The sequence below is a fragment of the Euprymna scolopes genome, chromosome 35, assembly GCF_053919585.1.
Source record: "Euprymna scolopes isolate OS-2025 chromosome 35, ASM5391958v1, whole genome shotgun sequence".
NCBI classification, from domain to species: Eukaryota; Metazoa; Mollusca; class Cephalopoda; order Sepiida; family Sepiolidae; genus Euprymna; species Euprymna scolopes.
In genome coordinates this window covers 31,018,836-31,032,631 of record NC_136516.1, presented here as the reverse complement: position 1 = coordinate 31,032,631, position 13,796 = coordinate 31,018,836, and the positions used below count along the sequence as shown (strand labels likewise).

Sequence of the window (13,796 nt, the reverse complement as noted above, 5' to 3'; positions counted from 1 at the left end):
CAACTGTGGCAGGTCCTTCGGCTCCTGCATCAACCAGTACAGCCACACCATAAGTTGCCCCCCCTCCCCCGACTGAATCAGGAAGCAGAATTCTATGATCTCCTGGGATCAACGGAGTCAACAATAATACGTTTTTTTTTTGTTAATATAAAATTTTTTACATGGTTGCGATGGTTCAGACAAATGGTCTGTTAAAACCAGTTTTCATCAGGCAACTTGATAAATGGTTGTTTTCCATAGGAAAAAAAAAAGTCCTCAGTCTTTTCACCGACCATTTGTCTGAAACATTAGCATGTCCAGTGTTGCAACCATGTAAATTTGTTTACATTAATAAAAATATATCTTGCTCTTCATTTACTGAGCAATCTTAATAACCTCATTAATTCATTAGTTATTACACTTGAATACCTGTGACCTGGTGTGTGTGTATGTATATATATATATATATATATATATATATATATATATATACTGAATTACCATAACCTTCAAAACTCAACTCCTTTCATGCTATGTAAAATGCTTGAAGCAAAAGACAAAATTCTCCTCGTATATAATTAAAAACAATAAATAAAAATGGGGAACATTTGGACAATTGTAACCATTTTGTACATATAGGTGTTTGTTGCCATTTTTACTGATGGACCATCACTCGAGGATAAGGGTTAAACAAATTCTACCCAATTTAAACAATGATTACTACACTACCACCTTACATTCATTAACCCTTATCCTCAAATGGCTTTTGGGCCTTGATAAGTGGTGACTCCCAAGTAAAAAAAAAAAAAAAAAAAAAATCGAAACAAAAAAAGATCACCACCACAAGAGGATCGGATATACAAGAATGATGGCTCAACAGGTATTTGTTTAATTAGACTTTGAATTATTGACCAGTCTCAATGTTGCTTAGCTTAAATTAATATAAATATTTGTTATTGAGATGTACCAAGATTTTAACTAAAATCTATGACTAAAATTGGACTATTCAACAAATAAGCCGATTTTTGGTAGCAATGTGATGTGACTGAAGAAAAAAAAATCCTTAATTTAAAATGTTTTTTTAAATCCTCGAGAAAAATGTTAGTAAAAGTTAATGTTAGCATCCAAGAAACCAATTTTGTTTTAATTGCATTATTACCATCTGTCCCTCTCACGGACAAATGCCACCGAATAAAACGTTAACAAAATTCACAATCTTTTCAACAATCCAGTCTTCTAACTTAGACTTATTTGCCACGGTTCACTCGCGAATACTTTTTTTTTTGTATTTTTTGTTTTTAAATCTTTCACCTCAAACAAGGCCACTTGGTTGTAAGGAGTTACGCTTTCGGATCATTCCTAACTGACTGTGGAAAGCTGAGCAGTGAGGTGTCTGTTCACATTACATTTAAAGTTCTGCAGATTAGTACATTTAAGGAAGCAGGAAACAGAGAGGGAATTCCAAAGTCTAGTAGTCCAAGGGAAGAAACTATTAGATTAGAAGGCTTCCCGGCATCTAGGGACTTCTGCAGTGAAGGGGTGGGATTTTGCTGCTTTTCGGGTTAGTAGGGAGTATGTACGTCGTTTTATTGTTGATCAATATACTTCAAATGTGAACCAGCTCTGCATCGATCAATACTGAGCACTGCCTAGTGACTGTAAAGAGTCATCAGGGAGACGTGTTGTGAGGGAATGGTTTTAACAGGAACAGCCAACTCCTTGCACTTCAAATAGCATGTTCAAAAGGCTGTAGAGAAACTTTAGTGTTCGTCTCATCAGTAGGAGGTGATGCTAAATTGGCTTTACACTCATTAGACGTGTGAGGTTATCTCAAAGATAATGTGTATCAAAAGAAGTCCCAGACTTCTCTTGTACTGAAGAGGCCGATTGTAGCCAGAAGCATGTCGGACGTTAACAATTTTACACATCATATCCAAGTATGCTCATCATTGACTGGCGATAAAACAAAAACTGTTAAATATTCATGAAAAACATTATTGACAATTAAGCATGGATTGAAGTTTAATTGTATTATGATTAGATTTCAGTGAATTTCATTAATAATTCGTAGGCAACCTTTTTTTTTGGGGGGGGGGGGATCATTCCATTAAAATTCAAGAATACAAACAATCCTTAAAACCGAATGCTAAAATTTTAGTTAAAATAGATTTAAAAAAAAAAAAAAAGCTTTGAAAAGAGAAATAAAATTTTAAAAGAAAAAAAAAAAAAAAAAACCAATAATGAAAGAAAACAAAAGCCAATTAGTTATAAAAACAAAACAAGGAATATTATTTGTTATATAGAAAACAAAAACAAGGGAGATAATCAATTATAAAAACAAAACAAGGGAGATAATTATAAAATGAAGCGTGGTTGGGGAAGAGAATTAAAAATATTTTGAAATTTCAAAGAAAGGCCACAAACAACCAAAATATTTTGGTCAGCACAGCGCCGAGCATTGACAGTTAACAGGAATAACAGAAATGGTAATGAATTCCAAAGACTTCAGTGATTCGTTATCATCACATAACCTTAAAAGAAAACACCTTATTCTTTGAAATAGGCCAATATTTTTCGGAATTTTTTAGATGAGGATTGATAACTTAAATTATTCTACTCTAATCTTAATAGATGTAACCTCCAACTTTCTTCAGGTGCTTTTTTTTTTTTTAACTTGGGAATGTATGAAAAATTTCAAACAAACTTTATTTAACTCTTTATGACCTGGCTGAAAAAATTCATTCAGTTGTAAATAAATGAATATAATGGCATAAATAAAGTGGGAATTGATTCGCACACGCCTTGTACGTATTAGTTCAGTATCTGGGTAGATGCCAGATACCTCCAGATTGCAAGGGTCCATTGCTTACACTCAGTATGCCATCATCTGTCTCAGAGAGTAGAGGATTTGTTTATTGTCATAAACATATTTTCCAAGCATTATAGATGATTATTAAGATAAGTTTATGAACTTCATAATTTTTTCCAATTTGAAGACAATCATAGTATCATTACCATTTAAACTAACTAAAATTAATAGATATTTTTTTAATTATCTACATCATAATTCAGGTCATAAAGGGCTAAGGTTCTTAAAGTAGATTGCTCTGGTTCGGTCAACCATAAGCAGGTAAAAATGCTAATTATTTTTTAAAATCTTATTCTTAGTTACTATTCCCTTTAGTAAGGATTGAACCTTCAATCCCTAGAAGACTGTCATTTAAAATTGACTGTTAATGAACACCTTTAACCATTGTATGACATGTTCATGAAGACAATTCTAGTATGAATTTAGAGAATCTTAAAATTATCTGATTGCAAAAATATTGTGTGTTACAGAATTGTAAGAATTTTAAGAGTTTAATATTATTGGAATATTCAATAAAAATTTGGACAATTTAAAAAAATAAAGTGCTTCTCTCATGGTCGTGAGGTTGCAAAGAATCATAGTCTTCTTCATTTTTTTTTTTTTTCATCTTTTCTTCTTTCTTTTTTCATCCCCTTCACTTTTTTTGTTTAAATATTTGAGTCACGGATGTTTTTTTTTTTAAAATATCTTTTTTTCATCTTCGTTTTTGCTTATAAATAAATTGAGACACAAAGTCCACAGCAAAAGTGCCAGGATGTTGGTATTGTCTGTAGAATGAAAAACAGACATTAAAGACAGGAACAATACTTCTTCGGTGATGATTGCAGAGAAAAAAAAAAAAGAAAAGGGAGGAGGGAGTAAAAAGAGAGAGAGAGAGAGAGAGAGAGAGAGAGAGAGAGAGAGAGAGAGAGAGAGAGAGCAAAGATGACAGCAGTAATTTTTTTTAGGCAATTTTGTGATTCTTCAGTTGTTTAATAATATTCAATTCTTTTTCGTTCTTTTTCTTGTTCCGGGCTTCGTAATCAAGCCTAAAAAAGAGAGAGAAAAAAAAAAAAAAAAAAAAAAACTTTAAAAAATTTACTCTTTATTTTTTTGTTCAATAATTCTACTTGTTAGCTGAGAAGACTATTTGGGTTTGTATTACTGTACACATAGATTCAAAAAAGTTGTCAAAAAAACAAATATATAACAAATAAATGTTATCAAAGGCAAGATAAGTTACTTTTCTACTAAACTGGATATATTTTTCGTGTTTTTATTCAATGTAACATGTTTATTCAGCTCGAAAAGCATACAGTGTTTACCGATGTATTGGAAAATTCAAAATAGCCCCCGAAACTCTCTTTAACACGCTAAGTTCAGGAAAAAATGTTATAATAAACTAGACAAAATACTGTTAGAAATTCGCTCATTATATGTTACCGTGACGTAAGTTGACATATATTCGGTGTTTTTTTAATAGTATTTTGTCTAGTTTATTATTTATAACACCTTTTCCCAAACTTACCATGTTAAAGAGAGTGTCGGGCGCCATTTTGAATTTTCCAATACATCGGTAAACACTGCATGTTTTTCGAGCTGAATAAACATGTTACATTGAATAAAAACAAAAAAAAATTTATCCAGTTTGGTAGAAAAGTAACTTATCTTGCCTTTGATAATATTTATTTGTTATATATTTGTTTTTTTGACAACTTTTTCGAATCTATGTGTACAGTAATACAAACCTGATTATTTTATTTTTATAATTGTTAAAGAAAAGAGGCTTAGTCTTAGTAACATTAAACGTTATTATCCATTTACAGCTCCATTTCACTACAGACTGAAGATCATTTTCTAGAGTTTCTGTCATTGCTTTGGATATGAGTTCATTCGTTTTTCTTACATGTCTTTTACAGATCGTGGCGTCGTCAGCATTTTTTTTTTTTTTTTACATAGGCATCACTACTTATCAAGGCCGAGAGGCCACTCAAGGGCAAGGGTTAAAGAGTGTACAGTAGTAAAAAGGATAATATAGTAATCGATAGTAATGGAAGTTCGGTAAATTTGTTAACTTAAGTGCAACGGCTCATCAGAAACTTGTTTACGTTGGACTTGAAGACAACCATATTATAGACAGCTGGAAAGCAGGAAAACGGAAGACAATTCCACAGGCGTGCAGTTCTAAGAAAGAAGCTCTGTTCATGGAATCTACGTTTAGGTTTAGGCACAGATGAAGAGTGGGGGGAATTATTGATAGTGTTTTCAGCTAGACGAGTGTTTCTTGTGAAAGTTTGGCGAGGGGGAACCATAGATTGAAGCTCAGTCGAACACTTTCCATGAAAATAACGATACAGCAGAGACAAACTCACAACAACTCTTCTGTGAGATAGAGGTTGCAGTGTAGAGAAAACGACATCTCCCACGAGGCCACAAAGTCTATTTTGAACCGAATCAAGGCAGGACAAGTCCTTTCTAGCAGCTGCTGCCCAGATGTGGCAACAGTATTCCATCCTTGGACGTACCTGGCTCTTATATAGATAGAGAATTGCATCAGCAGTGCAATCTTATCAGCGAGGTCGTTTTTGATTATCAAGAATAATAAAGATCTAAGAATTTACCCCTGAAACACATCTGCTTGGATATCATGTTTGGACATTCGTCCATCGCGGACAATCAAGACTTTTTTCTCTTGTTATTAGAAAGATCTGAGTTTAAGTATTTGTCCAGATTTAATTTTCATGAAGAGCCCTTCATGCCAGACCTTGTTAAACGCTTTTAACTTTTAATGTATTTTTTTTGTGGGGTAAGATATAGTTTCAATAGCATTACTTCCTAAATAATAAAGTTTACAAAAATAAATAATGTACCCATGTTATCCGCCATGTTGTCTAGAATATATATTCCATAATTCATCATTATAAATTCAATAATTTAGATTTTATTAAGCACATTTATATTATTGACACAAACACACATGTTCACTGATCCTTTTAAAAATGTACTAGAAAGGATACCCAACGTTGTGCGGAATTGAATGAGGATCAACAAATGTTCCGCCCTCTCATACTCATACTGTCATCGAAATCAGTAAAACTGCCCTCTTTTTAATCAAATCGATCGATTGTCTGCTCTAATTAGAACCCCAACCCACTCCCGTCCCCTACAGTGTACCAGGTTGAGGCTTCACCTGCCTCCCTGCAGTGATTTAGTTCACAATACACTGTAGCTTACATTGCGTTATAAAGAATCTATTGCTTATTTTATAATATTATTTGTAAATAATGGTTTCACTAAAAGTTTAAAATGCAAAAGTCAAGTATCATGGTTCAATTGTATTCAAAACAGAAACATTCATTTTGAAAGTGATTTTATGTTGACTTTATGAAAGTATTTTTACATAATCACTTGAATTAAAGTTAAACATATAAAAGTCAAGCATCATGGTTCAATTGTGCTTTAAAACGAAATATTCATTTCAGAATGCACCCTTGTCTTATAAAAGAATCTATAGTTGATTTTATAGGCTGGGCCTTTCTGCTTGTGTAGTGATAAACCTTCTCAAATGCATTTATGATGTTACGTTGTAGAAAAGTGTTAACTTTGATCAAAATCCAATTTCATTCTTTAATTTCTTGATTTTTTCGATTACCAATTTTTGATACTTACCAAAGATAATCGATTAATTGCCTAGGGACTCACCGCAATGCACCGAGAGGTAACTTCATATGTCTTCTGTCAATAACTTGGTGCATAATACAGAATAGTATACATTTCACTGTAAAAAGCCTGCTGTTGATTTTATAAAATTATTTTTATCATTCAAATACTACTGTGTTTGAATATATGGTTAAGTGGCAGTTTTAGTCATTTAGAACTGCTTTACAGCTTCACCGCTCATTCATTTTTCAACCAAATTTCAAACAATTATTACAGTTTATAGATAACCTTCTTAGCTATATTGTGAAAAAAAAAATTTTCAATTTTCGTTCAGTAAAACAAAAATTATAATGAATTTTCTGGTGTTCAAAATCGTAAAAATATGTAAAGAGGTGAGCGACGCCTTTTATGACTGGTTTCCATAGCAATCACATCGCTTCGGCGAATACTGTTGCTACTAATTCGAAAAGAGAAGTAACAAGTGAAACAGAGAGAATGAAAACATGGAAGGGAGATAATTGGGGGCATTTTATTGAAAGCAGACGAGTGCCATTGTTATTATATATGTGTTTATGGGGGCAAAAAAATAAGACTGAAATTAAACAAAGAACAAGTGAATTTAATGGAAGCCTGGAAAAATCATGAATTACAATAGAAAAATGCGAACATGAAAAGATTTTTTTTTTTAATTCAATTTATAACATTATATAATCGATTCTTAATGCTGCAATATTTTAAGTTATAAATTTATTAATATTTTTACTAGAATATCTTGTCCCTTTTCTTTTCCAGTTTTAACAACTAGTCCGTTACTTTTCCATGTTTAAGCTTCACAATATTACTTTTCACGCTCTCACTTTTCTATTGGAATATATAATGGCTTGACTTAAAGTTTAAAATGCACAAGTCGAGTATCATGGTTCAATTGTGTTCAAAACAAACATTTATTTCAAATGCGACTTGTCACTTCCGACTTTATATGTCGGGCCCTTTTGCTTGTGAGGTGATAAAACTTCAAATCCAATTGTGATGTTAGGTTGTAGTAAATTGTAAACTTTGGTCAAAATCGGATTTTATTCAATTATTGATACTTATTGAACACATTCTGATACAAAATCTATGTAAGAACACTCCTAGATACATCAAGTACCTTCAGGTGAAATCTTTTAAAAAATTGACCCAGCCGTTTCGAAGTCCATAGGAAAGACACACAAAGTTTCTTTTATATAAAAGTAGAGATTATTTAATATAACTCAACATTTGATGTAGAGCCATTTTTTTTTTTTTTCGTATTAAATTTTTAGTATCTAATCTATTTGAAGTGTTTTGGAGAAGATGTAAATTTGGTTGGGTGCACCCCATAGATGGTAAATTTTCTATTCTAAGAACTGTAAAAGATTCAGAAAGATGAAAATGTTGCTATTTTTTTTAGGACTTGTACAGTTTAATCGAGACATTAAAAAAAAATGAAACTATCGAAAAACGGTTATATTGTACATAGCGGTTTTGGACTGAAGATCTCAAACAAAAAAAAACAAATTTAATTTGATCGAAGTGTTTTTTTTTAAAGCCGAAAAACATGTTTTTATGACAGCGCGTTGTAGTCAGGAATCTTTGAATTTTTTTAATACACCATGGGAAGATACCTCCGTTTAAAGCGCCAACACTCCTTCCGCATCTTTAATACTGGCTTTTTTTCCTAAAAAAAAAAAAAAAAAAAAAAAAAAACTACTACTTGAAATTAAGTGAAATTTTTTCCTCAGAGAACTTCATTCCATAACAGATATGTACGATATAACCTTTTTGTCGATATTTTCATTTTTTAATGTCTTAATTAAACTGTGCAAGTACCTCCTTTTTTTTTTTTTTTACCTGTTCCTGATGATGCGTTCCACAATGGATTGTGTGGTCAAATCGTTGGCACTATCCAAGATCTTGAACTTGTGTCTTCTTTTCGGCTCCTAAAAACGAAAAAACAAAAGAAAAAATTAATCATGTACATTTAACAGGTCTCAATCTTCCCTCTAAGAAAAAAATAAAAATAAAAAAATAAAAAAAGATCTTTATGAAAGGAAAACAGCTAACACCAAAAATCATGTAAACTGAGACCAAGTAGTTTTACTTTCATGTATAAAATCATTTTAATGTTGTTAATAGGAATTCATAGGCATTACGATGATGTGCAAGCCTGATTTTAAACTGTTTCTGAAGAGCTATTTTAAGGAGTTAATCAGTGATAAATTCGAGTTTTTCTAATGACCATCCCTCTTCCCATGTTAAGAATAGCTTTTGTATATCTTGCAAAAGGTTTTAATCATTTGGAATTATCTCCCTTGTTTCATCATAAGAGTTTTAGGTCATTATTTAAAATTGTATCCATTGTCATAAATTTCCTTGCCAGAACAATTATTTTTGGAATGAACTGAAGCAAATGACACTTTTTTAATGTAAATATGTTGCAAGGAAACAACAGTGTAAAGAATATGTTGCTAAGGAAGAAATGGCTAGTCAAAATCAAATATCAATTCATCACCAGTATTAACAGAAAAAATTTGACAAAACAACCTTATATGTCAGATGATAGAACGTTTTGCAACCTAACAAACCTGTTGTGATCTCCATTTAAGAGTAAGGATAACTTTGAGGGGTTCCAATTTGGGAAGAATTTTAATACAGAAAGCCGGTATCCTTAGACAGCTTGATCTGCTAACACCAGGAACCCTTTTAGGTCATTACTTCAAATTATCTACATTTTAATAAGGTTTTTTTGCCAGAATAATTATTTTTAAGATAATCATTCTGGTAGCTAATTACACATTTTAGCGAAAAGAACATGTAGCAATAATAAAAAGAAATAGCTAGTTAGAATCAAACAACAATTTATCTTTCTCTTCTTCACTCTTTCTCTTATTCTCCCTCTCACTTTTTCTTTCGGTTTCACTCTTTCTTTCTCTCTCCCCCCCTTCACCCTTTCTTTCTCCCTCTCTCCTTCACTCTTCCCTTCTCCCTCTCTCCTTCACCATTTATTTCTCGCTCTCTCCTTCACTCTTTCATTCCTATATTAACATTTTATTTATATATTTTTTTTTATTTGTTGTATGTTCTATTTTAATGGCTTTAAACTAAAGAGTTATTTCCCTTTTATTTCTTGAAGACTTTTTGGTGTTTTCTTTTTTTTATATATCAGCCATTATTGCTCGTGTTAATTGCTTTTATTATTCTATCCACAAACTAAAAGGAAGCATCATTATGACTGCTACATCACTGCTACAACTACCTTGAAAGCTAGACATCATCACTTATTGAGGCATAATCACATTGACACACCGGTTCCTGTCAGATCACTGAAGTTAAGCAACGTTGAACCTGGTCATTACTAAAAATGGGTGACCAATTTGGGAAGTCCAGGTACTGTATGTAGGAGAATGTCGACACCTCCCTGCAAAAAGTTGCAAAAACCTAACGTCGTCATCTCTCCTAACAGGGATATACATGTGACTGGGGACCGCTTGTGAATTTCATACTCCCATGAAACTTCCTTCTACGGAGGAAGCCGGTTAAACCCTGAATAGGGTTGGTGCTGACTGCACACATTGAGGCAACTCATGCAAAAAGAAATTTTGACTATTTTCAAACAACATGAAGAGGACGTGCCATCTGGTGTAGAACATGGAAGTAGTGTGACGGCAGAGCAAAACGAACATTCAATCTCTCTACCTCTCTATCTATCTATCTGGTGTTAAGACTTACTTTCTATATATATCTCTCTCTCTCTTCTTAAAATCTAATGAGCCAGACAACCCCCTCTCTCTGTAAATGATGTGGCGTGGCAGACACTTGGCTGAGGGAAGTGGGGCAAAGGTTGGGTGTGAATATCGCCGTAACGAGCAGAAATACGCCGGCATGGCAACCAGACAGCGAACATTTGTGGCGGGAAAATCGGACCACGAGGGATTTGAAAATAAGAAATAAACAGTTGGCGAAAAGAAGCGATACAGCCCGGTATACAAACATTATCTCCGAGAATCGGACCTCATCGAAGATTGAGATTTGAATCAATTGAATTGCGGATTATTAGTCAAATACAATCGTATTGTCGGTTGAACTCAACATTTAATCTGGTTGAGATTTGAATTAATTAAATTGCGGATTATCATTCAAATACAATCGTATTGTCGATTGAACTCATATATTCTTCTTTGGAACTAAGATTCGAGGAAGAGATAGACTTTCGCCATCTCAACTTTTTTCTTGGATATTGTGTTTGCGAACTTATGATCTGTGTTTACCCTAACGGACAAAACAACTAAGTTTGGCCTATCTCATGCCAATATCTTTTCTTATCCACAAACTTTTATACATACTGTACTGTAATTGCATGTCGCATACATCTGGCAAACATAATATGTCTATCTCACTCATTCTTTTTATCGGAGCTTTTTCTTCTTTTTTGTATATAAAAGTCTTCCTTGAATTTTAAACTTTAATTGAGTGTTTGTTTCGTCATTTATTGCTCTGTTGTTCCATTCCCCTTAATGATATGTTTCGCTGGTTAATCCGACATCCGACGATTAACCAAAGATAATTATGAGATATTGGATATAAAATAAAATAAATTTTTGTGTCTCGATCTGATTGCCAGTCAATTCGGTCATCCATTAACTGGGTCGTGACAGTAGTCCGCAACCAATGTCACACAAACAAATTAATTATAAATAAATAATAAAATGGCAAATGATTAAAAAAAAAAAAAAAAAAAAAAAAAAAAAAAAAACACGTACCGCATAAGGATCCGAACCATCTTCGTCAGGCATTACTGGAGTTTTTCCATGACACACGAGATCAACCTGACCATAAAGAGAAGATTTGATCGTTCAGGTGTTTTTTAATGTCACATCAATTATTTTAGGAAAAACTTATGTTTCAAGTTTTTTATATCTTCAAATATTCTAATGATGTAAAATACCCATGTATGGTGGCAAATACCCATCATGGTGTTTGGTTTGATTGTTTTGTAGAAAACTGTTTTTGTTTTGGACTTTGCAGGATGTGACTTTTGGAATACGATATTTTCATTGCTTTATGGGTGTGTACATCATACAGATTGTTTCTTACTTTTGTGTCTTAATAGAGGGTGAATTCTGGGCAAGAACCAAATAAAAAAATTTTTTACTTCTTATACTTGGAGAGGGGGAGGACACTAATAGCATCACATCAATGTGTGTTATTATATTAGTGATAAAAGTTAGAAATATTTTTCATCATCTATTACATCAAAGAAAGATGCCTGTTAGTATGTATGTATGTACTGCTAAAACTTTCGAAATTCAAATCGGATAAATAGGATTTGATTACTGACTGAAAGGGCAAGGAGTCGAATGCACTATATGTGAAATTTCAAACAAAGTATTCATTTTTTTCTACCTTAACGACAGCAGAATGTGCTAGGGGAAGGGGGTCATGTAAAAACGTCTCTTTTTAAATGATTTCAACATCTGCACAAGTGTGAACTGTTCACCTCTTGGATATGATAAGTACATAAATTTGCAATGTCATGGTATGACCATCACTGTAGCTGAACCGGTTAGAAGGCTATCTCATGACTATTAGTTTTTGCATTCTCACCCACCTTACGGCGGACATTTTTTTTTTATTTTTAACATATTTTTGAAAATGTTTATTTCAGTAAGCTTTTGCATTTAAACAGGGTTAAAAGATTTTTAAATATTTTTTGTTTTGTATTTTGTATTATTTATTTGGAAACTTTTTACCAGCAGTTAATTAAATTCAAGCAAAATTAATTTTTCTTATTTCGATTTTTTTTTTATCAGCAGTTGATTTAACTGGTGATTGATTAAAAAATCAAATTACTATTAAATGCATGATCATTACTTACGTAAATCACAAATATTTTTTAAAACTTTCTTTTTTTTCTCGCTTACATGTTCCTATTTCGAATTTGTAGCAGTGGGCAGATATCAGTGGACTTTATTTTTCAAACCGATATAAATTATTGCACAGTAAAAATAATTAAATTTAAACAAAAATGTAGTCAAATGCAACTTGGTTAAAAATAAAAGAATTACCTTGAAATGGTCCATAAGATCTGCAGTCACCGAATATGGAGCTCCAATTACAACTTCTGAGACGTACTGAAAAAAACAAAAAAAAAACAGATCTCAATTCGAGACAAAAGTCAAAAGTTGTAATGTAAAAAGAAAAAATAGACTTTGTGGCTTAGTGGGGAATGCCCTTTTCTCTACCCTACAACCTCTTTCCCACAGTAGCAGGCCTGTTGTTCTATCGTTATTTCCATGGCAAGTGCTCATCTGAGCTCCATTCTCTGGTCCCCCCTCACCAATCCTTTTCAAAAAACACCCGACTAGCTGAAACCACCGTCAATAATTTTCCCCACTCCTTATCTGTGCCTAAATCAAAACGTAGATTCCATGAACAAAGCTTCTTTCTTAGACCTGCACGCCTGTGGAACGCTGTTCAGCTTGCCTGTTTCCCTCCAGACTTCAACCTGGATGTCTTCAAGTCCAACACAAACAAATTCCTAATGAACCACCCCCATAAGTAATGACACCTTACCAATTCTCCAATACTATTGCTACACTATCCCTTTGATTACTGTACACACAATAACCCTTATCCCTGAGTGGCCATTTAAAAAAAAAAAAACATCCACAGAAACTTAATATTTTTGGATCCTTTGGACTATTGTTCTCATCTTGAATGTTATTTTCACAGCATTTTGGTTGATGTAACCTCCGACATTCTTCAGGTGTATCTTGTCGAACTCAGGGAACCTGCACGCAATTTCGAATGAAGCCTTCATTTAAGCCAGATTTAAGGAGGGAATCTGAAGTGGGGAATTGTGCAGCAAGACGTTTGTTTACCTTACATTTAATATTTCTGCACGTTGTCAGGGAAAAAAAGAGCAGGACGGGAATTCCAGAAGCAAGCAGTTCGAGGTTTGGTCGTTTTGCTTTATGGCATATCAAGCCTTTTTCAGGCTATTTAATGACGAATCCAGTAATTTTGGTAAAATATTTTCACGCTTCAAGTTCTTTAATATCGTCATGGAATTTGCTTTGGTCATTTTGTAGAGGAAAATTGTTATTTTTATTTTTGACTTTGCAGAACATGATTGAGTTTTGCAAAAAGGAAGTGGGAGGAACACACCATATTAGGTCAGGAAGTTAATATCTTCAACAGCTTGATCTGGTAGCACCACACGATCCAAGGAAAGGTGCTATTGGAATGGGGACATCTATGGTAAAGGGGTGAGGTTTTTCTCCTAGTC

The 13,796-nt window shown here is 33.1% G+C and overlaps 1 protein-coding gene across 1 annotated transcript in view; it reads right to left on the bottom strand.

Moving 5' to 3' along the window:
• Positions 1–2,244: 2,244 nt before the first annotated feature.
• Positions 2,245–13,796, bottom strand: part of LOC145259788 (ethanolamine-phosphate cytidylyltransferase-like) — a 90,845-nt gene continuing 79,293 nt past the window's right edge. Inside the window, exons 12-15 of the mRNA XM_080117552.1 lie at positions 12,574–12,639; positions 11,269–11,334; positions 8,360–8,448; positions 2,245–3,876 (exon numbers count right to left, since the gene is read on the bottom strand). Of these exons, the coding sequence (XP_079973678.1) occupies positions 3,792–3,876; positions 8,360–8,448; positions 11,269–11,334; positions 12,574–12,639 (306 nt within the window). The 3' untranslated portion in view covers positions 2,245–3,791. The remainder of the gene's footprint in view (positions 3,877–8,359; positions 8,449–11,268; positions 11,335–12,573; positions 12,640–13,796) is intronic.